Source organism: Hevea brasiliensis, chromosome 15 (genome assembly GCF_030052815.1).
Source record: "Hevea brasiliensis isolate MT/VB/25A 57/8 chromosome 15, ASM3005281v1, whole genome shotgun sequence".
In the NCBI taxonomy this organism is placed as follows: domain Eukaryota; kingdom Viridiplantae; phylum Streptophyta; class Magnoliopsida; order Malpighiales; family Euphorbiaceae; genus Hevea; species Hevea brasiliensis.
Window position 1 is genome coordinate 55,257,104 of NC_079507.1, and position 13,050 is coordinate 55,270,153.

At 33.9% G+C, this 13,050-nt stretch overlaps 1 protein-coding gene across 9 annotated transcripts; it reads left to right on the forward strand.

Moving 5' to 3' along the window:
- Nucleotides 1-266: 266 nt before the first annotated feature.
- LOC110667898 (DNA (cytosine-5)-methyltransferase DRM2) lies at nucleotides 267-7,239 on the forward strand. 9 transcript variants are annotated; one of them, XM_021828875.2, is made up of 14 exons: nucleotides 293-430; nucleotides 551-610; nucleotides 1,168-1,332; nucleotides 1,415-1,453; nucleotides 1,566-1,703; nucleotides 2,142-2,241; nucleotides 2,367-2,413; nucleotides 2,532-2,631; nucleotides 2,712-2,758; nucleotides 3,964-4,077; nucleotides 4,346-4,445; nucleotides 5,533-5,621; nucleotides 5,738-6,484; nucleotides 6,704-7,239. In XM_021828875.2, the coding sequence occupies exons 3-14, from the start codon at nucleotides 1,237-1,239 to the stop codon at nucleotides 7,133-7,135; spliced, it is 2,049 nt and encodes a 682-aa protein (XP_021684567.2). In that variant the 5' UTR covers nucleotides 293-430; nucleotides 551-610; nucleotides 1,168-1,236; the 3' UTR covers nucleotides 7,136-7,239. The 9 variants fall into 9 exon arrangements, with proteins under 9 accessions (XP_057993250.1, XP_021684569.2, XP_021684570.2 ...); XM_058137267.1 differs by having other exon boundaries at nucleotides 267-430; nucleotides 551-1,323; XM_021828877.2 differs by having other exon boundaries at nucleotides 267-430; nucleotides 551-1,301.
- The last annotated feature ends 5,811 nt before the right edge of the window (nucleotides 7,240-13,050 follow it).

The window sequence follows — 13,050 nt, forward strand, 5'->3', positions numbered from 1 at the left end:
TAAATAATAATTTCTTAATAATAGTAAATAGTAAAAATAAATAAAAATTTATAGCAAAAAAAAAATATTTAATATGTATATATTTATTATTATTTTTTTAAAATTAGCGCGACTACTATGAAACAGAATTTCAAAATAAAAATAAAAAAATGGGAAAACTTACAAAATTTGACTCCTAGTCTGCTGCTGCTACGCGCTACAGCGAGCGTGTTATTTTTTTTAATAAAAATAAAAATAAATTTTGTTCCCTCACTATTTGATTCTCGCACAAGATATGTGCTCATTTCTCTAACTCCCTCTCTCTCTCTCTCTCTCTCTCTCTCTAAGAAGAGATCCTCTCTTCTCAAATTTCACGAGTTCTCTCACTCTCAACAAAGTCTTCTCTATCTCTCTGTCTCTGTCAATTTGTGTCTTGCATTCGTTCCTGCATGTAAGCTCGTTTCTTCTCCTGTCTCTCCGTTCCTTTCGACCCGTGTTTTGTTTTCTCCTTTTAATTTTAAGGTTGTTAGCTCTAATCTTTTGGGTTTCACCAGAAATTCTTCTTTTGCAGCGTGGAGGGACATTATATATAGGTTTTAAAGCAGTTCAGGATCAAAAACTGCTCATAGAGGTCAATTTCTTTCTAGTTTTATTACTTTCTTCTTTTTCCTTGTTGATTAGCGTTATATTGTACTTTTTACTGGAAGATTTCTCTTTTTCTTTTTCTTTTTCTTTTTTTTTTCTGTTTGGTTTAGAATTTAGAAGTTCTAATTAGATCATAATTTTTATGGCTTTAATTTAGATATATCATTTTTTTAGTGGGTTCCCCTTCCTTCTTAGTTCTTACGGGAACAATGCTCAATAAGACATGTAAAAGTGCACTCTATAAATTCTTGTGCAGTTTCATGAATTGCTTGAATGTGTGAAAATTCTTGTACTGTTTTCATGGAGAACATTTGCAGTAAGTATTTTGCTTGGTTGTTTGTATCAAGCCTAATAACAAAGTGAAGTTTTTTTTTCGTATTTGGCATGTAAGGTTTTTTAATTAATAAGTTTTGCTGATAAAATTTTTATTTAGTGATGGGATTTTAAAGGACCTATAAGCGGAGTTTTTGTCTTGTTGATTGGTTTTGTAGCCTTTATCATGTCAAAAATCTTAATCTAACATTTGTGGGTCTATACTTGCAGTTAGCTTCTTGTTTTATAGTGTATGATATCAATGGGAATCAAGTGGAATCTATTGTTCCCAAATTCTGCATGTGGATTCTTAATGAGAGCCATTGCTTATGGGTTTTGAATCTATTAATTATACTCTGGCCACTGTATGTGTACTTACAGCTGCTGGTAGTTTTGGTAGCTTTGATAATTCTGTTTCATAATAAGTTGCTTTTTTTTTTTTTTTTCTCACTTTATCCCTCATTCATTTCTCAAACAGCTTGAAGTCTTGGTCAAAGCTGTAGCTTGGAAGGAAATGGTACTTTTTTTGTTCCTTTTTTTTTTTCCCTCCTTTGTGTCTTCCTTGCATTCCTGAATAATTTTATCCTTTTGCAGACTAAATTATTGGGGAAATGATTGAATGACTGCAGGATGGAGATTCATTATGCGGAGAGGATGACAATTTTGACTGGGACAGCGAAGATGAGCGAGAAATTGAAAATTGCAGATTGTCTGCTTCATCTAGTCTCACACTTCCTACTGCAGAAGCTACAGCAAACACAGCAGTGGTAGTGATTTATAATTTGCTATTTGCCAAATTCTTTTCTACTTTTGGGTCAAAGCCTACAACTGGTGGTCATTTGTGCGGGACGTGTTGTGTGGAAAATGTTGAAGGTGATTGTCAAAAAGATTGTGTAGGATGAAAAACATTACATTCTTTTATTAAGGCACTAAGGCAGTATTTCATTATTATCTTTATTGCATTGATTAATGGATGAATATTATAAGAATTAATCTCAATCACCTTCAATAAGTATCTACTTTCTTAGTTATTTATTCTTCATGTGTACAATCTATTACCTTCTTCTGGTCAATGTTGTGCTTATGCAACAATATTGTATGGAATTTCTTTTGCTTTAAGGCATATGCATTTTTTTTCCTATATGTAGATAAAAACATAGATATACATTATTAACTAAGGTTTGCAATCCTTTCTTTGACTCAAGGCAAGCTCATCAGTAGGTTCTTCTGGTTCCAAGCTGATAGATCATTTTGTAGGGATGGGATTTCCTCAAAAAATGGTTGCTGAAGCAATTCAGGAAAATGGTAAAGGTTCTATCCTATTCTGATTTGGATTATCTAAACACATGCAATCATGCATGCACTTGCTCATGCATGCAAGCACACATTTTGAAAGCTTCATTTGTAACACTGCTTACTTAATTATTCAGGAGAGGAAAACACTGATTTGATACTTGAGACTCTTCTTAAATGCTCGGTGAGTTTGATTCTTGAATTTTCCCTAATTGCTTATGGTTGAGGAATTATGACTCATTAGGATATCAAAAGATGATATTTGTCACATTCTGACACTTGATTCTATTTTCTGTCTGAAGGCAAGATCATCTGCTGGCTCTTCTGGCTCCAAGTTGATTGATCACTTTATTGGGATGGGATTTGATGCAGAAATGGTTGCCAAAGCAATTCAGGAGAATGGTAAGATTATTAGTTTGCTTCCAAGCATTATTTCTCACCCAAAAAGTTCAATCTATAACTATCTCCTTTCGAATGTTCAGGAGAGGGAAATACAGATACAATTTTGGAAACTCTCCTCACATACTCAGTGAGATATGTCTACCTTTATGCTCTGCCCTATCTTTGTTAGTTACCTCTTCAGTCAGATTTGATGGTTGAGATGGTCTTGCACTCCACTATAAAATTTTCTTGTGTAGGTTTTCTTGATATGTTTAGCAACAGGAAAATGATAGCTTCAGTAGTATCTAATGTGTGTAAAACATAGTGCCATCTTTGACGCAACAATATTTTTGAATTGTACATTTTATTAACTTTGTTGACATCAAACTTAAATGGACTGATGTTGATTATCAGCTAGCTACAGCTACTTTTTAGATGTATGTTACAAGGAGGATTAATAAAAATTAAGATAAATTTAGGATTTTTTTTAACAAATGGTTTGTGGGTGCTCTATCAGAATATTTAAAACAAGACACTTTTAATCTTCACAAATCCTGCTGTACAACTGCTTATAAGATTATTTTTGTGAAGCTCTGTCACTAGTTTATTCTTGGTAAAATGGTCAAATGAGGGTTTGTTAATGCCAAAGATAAATGTTGGACCTAGAAGGGACAACAATAAACGAATCCATTTCTACTGCAGTATTTATGGTGTTGAAAAACAAAGGTAGAAGTGGCTCAGTTAGCTAGTAAAGTCATACGGTGTTGTCTGAAGAAGACTGGCTAATATGGTGCTCACACTAGATATGTTAGGTTCAAGAGAGCATTGTTACTCTCTGTTATATAGCGTTGCTTTCTTTTGTTACATCTGTTGATAATTGGTTTATTCTATTTTTCAGATCCGTTCCTCTTATACTGTTCTTTATCTCTTATAGAAAAGATGGTTGAGAAGAATTAAAAAAAGAAAAGAGGGTGAGAAAAGGAATCCAATAGGCATTTGGTGTTATCGTCCGTTGATTATAATGAACATATAAAAGTGGCTTGTATAATTCTTAGATGAAATTGTAACCTTTGTCAACTTACCATTGTCTGATTTGTGTGATTGGGCAGATCAATGAGCTTTGTGGTTGACATCAATTGCATAATGGCTATAATTCCAAATGGCTTTTGCCTTTAAAGATATCATTGGTTATGTTCAGCAACTATGTGCATTATGCAGTTGTCTATTTTTAAGTTGTAACTTTAGATGCTTGCTGCATTTTTCCTGGCTTCTATTCCTAGAACTATTAGTTTCTAATTTTAGTGCTCTCTCTCTCTCTCTCTCTCTCTCTGAGTGAGTATGTGTGTGTTTCAGGCGATTAAAAAGTCTCCTGAAGAACAACCACATGTGGACTCTGATCACTGGTCTTCAGAATATGATGGAGACTTGCTGGATGATTTTTCAGACATAGATAGCTTTGAAAATGAGGTAGCTACTGTTTTTGGCTATATTAGTTAGTTAGATGGTTGTTATATGGACATATAGACATAATCACTTGACTAAATATATGCCTTTTTTTTTTTAATTGTTTTCTCTCTGCCTTGATGACCACAAGCTTCAAATTTCCTTCTAATAATGCACTTGTGCATCTAGGATATATGATACTAGCGAATTTCTTTTGAGGAGTATAAGAAATGACATTTTTATTCTTGGAAGTGCATAAGAATTTTATAGTTGTAATTGATCTATCTGCCAGGAAATTGCAAAATCTGAGCCTGATGAAGGGAACACTTTGCTGTTCTTAGCAAGGATGGGCTACACAGTAGAAGAGGCTTCAATAGCTGTGGAAAGATGTGGTGTGTATTATGATTGTGGTAATTTTGCAATGGTTTCTGTATGCAACATGTAAGAAGTAATTGTTTAGCTTGTAATCCTCTTGTCAATTATGTTCTTACATTCTGAAGTGGGGTTTCAGGAAAAGGGAAAAGGATTTTTAGCGAGGGGGAGTGAGAGATGTCAATCATGGATTAAGATGAGACAATTTATTTTTCCGCTTTTTCTTTCATAAAAAATTTTCGTTTATCTTAAAATAAAAATTTACGATTAGATTATTCACTTGTAGACTTTTCTCATTGTGGTTGTGGTTGATATATGCTTAGATAAGTTAGTCACAACTGCAGTGGAGTGATATAACTACTGTATACAACTTATCTTGGCTTCCAAATGTTGGTCTATGACATGTATTTATACGTATGGCTTCTTAACTTGTTTCGGATGGTATTCTGCTATAAAATATGAAATAAAGATTGGTGCTAGTTTCTGGGGCTCCTAATGTTTTCTCCTTCAATTTGCAAAGATTTATGGCTATGAAATGTAATTTTGGTTGTGTCTGAACCTTTTAAGGAAAATTGTCCTGCTAAGAAATTTACCACTTGGGATTCAGATCTTTTCCAAATGTTGGGATTATGTTCTGTAATTTATTTGTCTGTTTCTTTTCCTGTTTGGAGTGCTATGACCGGTGCTTAATTTTGTCTCCTCTTATCAATGCCTTTTTTCAATACAAACTAAAGTTTCTTTAAGCTAAACTGGCAGTTTTTCCAATTAAAAATAAGGAATGCTTTTTCAAGTGCTCACTGCTGTAATTACTTCATTAATGCAATCAAATATGCCATATTTTAACTTTTTCCATTTGATAGGAGGGAACAGATTGGTGAGTGGACCTTGCTGTATTTTTCAATGATTTTGTCCCAAATATTTTTCGAGGCACTAAGGATGTTTTGTGCTGTCCCATTATGCAAAGTCTACTCCTGTGTCTTGATGAGCCATCCAAGTGATCAAATGAATTCAGACTTCATGAAATCTCTTTGAGCTCATGTTAGTTGTGGTGGATATAGGTTTTCTTTTTCCTCCCCTCCTAAATTACATGCTGTTCAAATGTTGCAGGGCCAGATGCCACAATTGCAGAGCTAACAGATTTCATCTGTGCTGCTCAAATGGCAAAGGCAGCTGATGCGTCCTTTCCGGAAGAGAAGGTTGTAATTTCTTTCCTCTTATTAGAAATGTGAATATACGATGCAGATCAAGTTCTTCTTACTAGTCACAGTTGTGTTTGATTGATTTGTTTGATTATCTGCCTCCAAATTAATAGCCAAAGCTCAAGCATTTTGATGATGATTATCCTAAACACAAGAAGAGGAGTTATTATGAATATGATTTGTGGAAAAGGAAACAGCGGATGAAATTGGAGAAGAGGATGCTGCATGGAGATGATGAGTTGCTTCGACTCCCAAATCCGATGATTGGATTTGGGGTCCCCACTGAGCTAGCTGTTGTAACTCATAGAACACTACCAGAAGCTGCTATTGAACCTCCCTATTTTTACTATGAGAATGTAGCACTTGCTCCTAAAGGGGTTTGGAGTACTATTTCACGGTTCTTATATGATGTGGAGCCAGAATTTGTTGATTCAAAATATTTCTGTGCTGCTGCAAGGAAAAGGGGTTATGTTCACAATCTTCCTGTCCAAAACAGATTTCCCCTTCTTCCACTTCCTCCACGCACCATACATGAAGCACTGCCTTTGACAAAGAAATGGTGGCCTTCATGGGACACAAGGACACAACTAAATTGCTTGCAGACTTGTGTTGGGAGTGCAAAACTGACAGATAGGATCCGCAAAGCCATTGAGGACTATGAAGGAGATCCACCTTTATCCATCCAGAAGTATGTTCTTGATGAATGCCGTAAATGGAATCTAGTCTGGGTTGGCAGGAATAAAGTTGCTCCACTTGAACCAGATGAAGTAGAAATGCTTTTGGGTTTCCCGAGGAACCACACAAGGGGAGGTGGAATAAGTAGGACTGATAGATATAAATCACTTGGTAACTCATTCCAGGTAAGATTATTGTGTAATTTGTAAAATCTCTGGCTACCTGTCAAATCTTCTCTGAAACACATTGCTCAATTTTGCATGAGTTATTACTTTCTTACTAATTTTCTTGAACAATTTTCTATGATTTGTTTTTGCGTGATTTTCCCCCCTTCAATATATCTGCCAAAACTTTGTCATGCTTGCTTGTGAATTATTCTGAATTCCTTCCTGCATATGCTACAGGTTGATACTGTTGCCTACCATCTGTCAGTTTTGAAAGACTTGTTCCCTGGGGGAATCAATCTTCTTTCTCTTTTCTCTGGGATTGGTGGTGCAGAAGTTGCACTTCATCGGCTGGGTATTCGATTGAAGAACGTTGTTTCTGTTGAGATCTCAGAAGTAAACAGAAATATTATTAGGTGCTGGTGGGAGCAAACCAACCAGACAGGGAACTTGATTGACATTGTGGATGTGCAACAACTGAATGCTGACAGGTTAGAGCAGTTGATGAACTCATTTGGTGGATTTGATCTTGTTGTCGGTGGGAGTCCATGCAATAATCTTACAGGTAGCAACCGACACCACCGGAGTGGGCTGGAGGGTAAAGAATCCTCTCTTTTCTTTGATTTCTGTCGCATTCTAGACTTGGTCAAGTGTATAATGACTAGAAATTGATGAATTCATGTAACCAATTTTTTGGAACATGTACTGAATTGAGATTTCTCACTTGAATTTCTATTTTTTTCCCCAAAGTTAAATATTGATACAATTGTTAGCAATTAGTCCAAGTTTATATTTGTTTAAAGGTGATTAAATTTCTGGAGTAGAGGAAGTTTGCCTGGTTGCAATTCCAAACTTGTTCTGTTGAAACTGACATTAATGAAACGGATTGCAAGTATATAGCCTCTTCTTTACACTTAGCCTTCCGATAGCACAAGTTGCTTTTTTTCATCTTAGTAGACATTTTTTTTTCCAGTTGCATGTTAACACAAAAGACGCAAATATGCAAGATTTTGTTACCAACTGGTTATTTCTTGAGAATCAGGTTAGGTTGCTTTTATTGTTTTTATATCAGAAATTTTTGAATGAGGGGTTGTGTGAGGGTTTGAATTTGACTAATGAGCTATTAGGTTAGGTTGCTTATTTTTATGTTGCTGTCGATTATGCACTTTGCAAGCAAATGGGATGAAGTAATTGCACTTCAAGGTGTCATTATTAAGGTGAAAACATTGCCTGTTATTAAGTTGGAACCATTGCTTTCTGCCTATCAGATTTTCGGAGGAAAGTTCTTGATTTTGGCGAGGGAAGTGTCTTATGAAAAGGTATGTAAAGATTCTTTACTTGTCGAGGGTTAGAAATGCCACAAGGAACGTAATGGCTCTTTTCGGGGAAAAAATTAGTAATCTAAGCACTTGTGATAATCTCTAATACTGAGGTAAATTTCAATAACAGTCCCTTAATTTAAAGTATAATTTCAATACTGTCCTTAACTTCAACTTGCCTCTTAAAAATCTTTCAACTTCAATTCAAAGCACAACAAAATGCTTTTAGCCATCTTCTGTTGGGGCTCCCCTAGATTTTTTATTTTTTTATTTTTTTATTTTATTGGTCTCCTTAAGGTTTTAAGTTGTAATCTCAGTTTTATAATATCACTAAATTGAAAAATTCTAAAAAAAAAAAAAGAAGAAAATATATGAATGAAATGCCAAATTGTAATTTCATTTTACATAATAATAAGTTCACTTTGCATGGACTCCTCATTTTCTCTAAATGTTCTTTTCATTCATCTTGGCAAGGCTACAACTGAGCATGCTGAGTTATAAATATTACTTAAGGGACTAAGACTAACATGGTCTGTGGGACTGAGGAAACTAATAGTTGAATGTGATAACTCTAATTCTTTTGTTGTTCAGTTCATTAACAAAGCTCGTGATGAATCGGGTAGCACTCGCCCTCTTTTGCAGGCAGCAGGGAAGCTTCTTAGTTTGGCATGCGAGGTTAGGGTAAAGTGCATTTACAGAGAAGCTAATAAGCCAGTGGATTGTCTCTCTCGCTTAGCTGGTAATTTCCAGGTGGGAATTTGCCATCTTGCTGTGCTACCTACGGTGCCATCCCCTTGGCTAGTTCATAATTTTATTGGGGTAGCTTACTTGAGTACTTTGTTCTTTCTTCTTTCTCTACTTAAAAAAAAAAAAAAAATCTTCTCGTACACCTTTTCTTTTTCTCCACTACTCCCTCTTTTCTTTGAACTTTGGGTAGCCAATATGACTGATAAGGGCCATTATCTCTTTTTCTCTTCTTCCTTTTCTAATTTTTGTTAGTTTTATACGATCAATGGTCATATTTATTCTCATTTGGAGTAGATTGGTACTTGTTCCCTCGATTTTTTGAGGATTTATGCTTTTTTTTATTAGAGTTCTGTGCGTTTGATTGCTGTGTTGTTTGGTTGGTAGTGCAAAAGCATGGACAAGTTTTCTTTTCTACAGTCATACTTTGTTTTCGTTAGTAGCGATTTTCATAGGCTCAGTGTTGGGTGAAATATTAATGTTTATTGTACTAGAACTTAAATTCAATTTATGGAAAATACAATATTGGGAGAGAGTTATTTTTCGAATTTTAAGGTATTAGTTTTTTATGTAATATAAAATAGACATAGAGGAATAATTTAATAAATTCTAAAAATATCTTATAATTAGATTCAATGAAATCCAACACCTTATAATAAATCTAATATCTTATAATAAATTCAATACCTTGAAAACTATATAATAATAATAATAATAATAATAATAATAATAAATACATATTTCTTTTTATAAGTAACTAAAAGACATTTATCAATTTATCATCTGCATAATTATACTATTTTATCTTAATAAAGTTTATTATTAAAAAGTTCACAATAAAATTTAAAAATAAATAAACTTTTAAATACACAATATATTTTTTTTTGTTTTAATTAATTTTAAATTTTCTTTAAAAAATAATTTAATAACTAAATTTATGGGGAATCAAAATATATATATTACCAAAACGAGGATTCCACTTACCCCTCATTTAATGACATACATTTGTGTTTTTATAATTATCTGAATGAACTCATAAAAAAATTATAAAATTAAATAATTATTAAAAATTATTACCAAGTGAAATGTGCTTTCTATCATTTGATCAATTTAAATATTCTATCTACTTAATTTGAGCCTTCAAGTTAAGATAATCATTCATGTATTTATTTTAAAAAGCTTATATTGAATTTATTTATAAAAATAAAATTATAAAAATATTGGTATTCTTAATTTATATTATTTTTCATTGGACAATAGTTTTCATTTTCCTGAAGAAAAGTTCACTTTCCATAATTCAGCTTTTTTTCTTTGGATTTTTTTCACACACATTATGAAGAACTAACCATAGTCAAAGGGCAGCTGAATCACAAATACATTATAACATTACAACATTAAAGAAAAGGAATTTTTTTGATAAGTACAACATTGCCACTTGTTAAAATTAATTAAATATGATTATTTATTATTAGCTTTGCATTGATAATATAAAAAAATTATATTTTTATGATATTACATCTTTTTTAATGTAATATTACATATTTTTATATAACATTGATGCTGTTGTGAGCTTCCTTTACTAGTCAATGGATGAAGTGTGCTTGTAAATAAACAAAAAGTGAGGTTGGTAGCATTTGGGTAACAACTTTGACACTCAAGGTATCCGTTTGTGTTTGATAGTTGATGCTGTTGCGAGTCTCTGAAGACCAATTAGAATACCAAATCAGCCTGTGAATGGAGAAAACAATGAGATCGGTGACCTATTGGCCAGCCACTCTAACGCTTAAGTTAGAGATTTTATTGAGAGTAGAAAATTAAATATTATAAAGCTTTAGTAGTTAATTTAGCAGAGTAAGTGTACCTGATTAATGTATAGTTCTCATATTTATATATTAAAGGCCAAATAGCCGTTGTAGCTATTTATGAGAATCTCGGTTACTCGGCTAATATTCCGAGTTTGCTGTTATAAATCTACCCTTATCGTTGACTATTATTGCTGATACTCGCTCTATCGGGTGAGCATCCACAATTGTTTTGATATCTCATTTGTGTTTGTTCGGTCTTACTAGTTGAATGTTCATTTGCTTAGTCTGGGTTACTAAACCATCTTTGCACGGTTCGGGTGGTCCAAGCCTTGTTTTGTTTTGAACTTCTGGATGAGCGTTGACTCTTTGAGTGCCAAGTTGGATTCTTTGACTGAGCATTGACCATTTGACTCAATGTTGGGCGGGTAGTATCATTAGTTCCCGCTGATACATCCCACATCAATTTTACAGGGAGGTATTGAATGTTATGTATATGGGTTTACAAACCTCCCCTTGTAAGCTAGCTTTTGAGGTGGAGTTTGGCGGGTTCATATCATTTGGTATCAGAACCTCACTTTGCATATGTCAGTAGGCCATGTACAAAAGTTTCCTGATGTTTTTCAGGAGAGGGCAAGGTGAACGAGTCATGACCCTAGTTGGTTCATGAGGACATTCAGTTTAAGGGGTCGAGAGTGATGCATCCCACATCGGTTCTGCAGGGAGGTCTTATGTGTTATACATATGAGTTTGCAAACCTCCCCTTATGAGTTAGCTTTTGAGGTAAAGTTAGGCATATTTATATCATTTGGTATTAGGGCCTCACTCTGTACGGGTTGGTGGGCCATATTGTAACACCCCTATTTGTATAGCCTGGTATATTTCAGTGTTCCGGTGACCGTTGTCGGTCCGGACAATTAAGAGGATTAGAACCACACTTAAGATAACTAAATAAGCCATAAACACAAATAATTAGTAATTGCCAATTAGTTAAGTATGAATAAGAAAAACAGAACATAAGAAGTTAAACGAGCCGAGAGTCACAGCGATGGGTGACCTTCTTGGGAACTACTGCAAAGTCGTTTTAAACTCAAATTTCGAACCGTAAAATGTGACGCCGCGGTCCTTAGGACCCTTATGAACACAGTGGAAAAGAGAAAATTACGAAAAAGAACTGTTAAGCTAGTCAAATAATTAGGTCAGGGAGCCAAAAGAAATATGGAATTAATTGCAAACCGAAAAGAACCGGTGAGGGGCAATTTGTTCAATTAACCCTAAGAGCTGACTCCTGACCTAACTGTCAAATAAAATCGGAGAAAAGAAAATTTCAGAATCGAGAATTAAATTAAAGAACTAATAGAAAAAAATAAATAGAAAAAAAAAGGAAAATGGAAAAGTCAAAAGGTGATGACATCATGCATGACTTCATGCATGATGCCATAAAAACAATACTTAATATATTTATTTAATTGGGATTTTTGGGTCTTCCATAAGGATAAAAGAAAACAATAGAAAAGAAAAATAAAAATCAAAGTCTTCTTCCACCAAGCTTGCCGCCTTCACACACACTCTCTCTCCCTAACCATTGCAAACTCCATTACAGCTTGTCTTCAAGCTTTGAAACCCTCACTAAATCTCAACTTCTCCCATACTTGCTTCACAAAAACTTATTCTAGTCACTTGGGAAGGAGCTTTACAACAAAAAGAAAAAGAAAGGAAGAAGTTTTGAAGAAAAAGAAATTCTACATAAAAGGTTAGTAATCAAATTTGATAATTTGAGTTTGATTCTTACATTTCTAACTTATTGAGCTTGTAAATAAACTTAAAATGGAAAGAAAATTTGTTGAGGGATTATATAGAATTTTGGACAGCTAGGGTTTGGTTGGACAAAGTATAAATTTGTTTGAGCTAAACATGTTAGGAAGCTTAATTGAGTTAAGGGAGCATGTTTATAAGTGTTTAATTAGCTAAATGCAACAAATGACATGAATTAGGGTTTTGAACATTAGGGTTTAGAGACCAAAAATATGAAGAAGTGCTAAATGATGTCTTTGACATAGTTTAAGGAAATAAATGGCCATTTGTGACCTAATTAAGTGTGTTAGAAGTGTTTGAATCAAAGCCAAATTCGGATTGGGTATGCACCATGACCAAAAGTCAACTTTGAGGGATAAAAAATGAAATTTTACAAGTCCAATTGGTATGGGACCAATTGGGACTGAAAATAGGCACTAAATGACACAATTTTCATTTAGGAAGCATGCCCAAAAAGTGACCAAAACCTAGTGAACAAATTGACCAAAGTTGAAAAATCGCAGTCTGCCTCTGTATAACTGACCAAATGAACAGTGTTTGTTCATTTGGCTATAACTTGAGCTACGCAGGTCTAAATGACCTGAAATTTTACCAATGGTTAGATGAGATATATACCTAAAACTTTCATGAAGAATACCAATCCAAATTATGCCATTAACCCAATCAAATTACTAAGCAAAGTTCGATCACTGAATCTGCAGACTGCAGATTTACCATATGAACAGTAAAGTTTCAATGGCTATAACTCTCTCTAGAAGACTCCGATTTAGGTGATTCTTGAACCAATGGAAACCTAAGGCATAGTAGAACATTTCATATGAAGAAAGTTAGACCAAATTATGGACTTAACTTGATCAAATTGTTGAACGAAATTGGATTAATAAATCTGCTAGAATAAAAATCTACA

Bases quoted from the DNA above. Each gene is read 5' to 3' on its own strand.
- LOC110667898 (XM_058137266.1), top strand. From the start codon at position 1,237: ATGTGGATTCTTAATGAGAGCCATTGCTTATGGGTTTTGAATCTATTA. The intron at 1,454-1,565 runs GTACTTTTTTTG...GAATGACTGCAG, and splicing joins CTGTAGCTTGGAAGGAAATG to GATGGAGATTCATTATGCGG. The intron at 6,485-6,703 runs GTAAGATTATTG...CATATGCTACAG, and splicing joins CACTTGGTAACTCATTCCAG to GTTGATACTGTTGCCTACCA.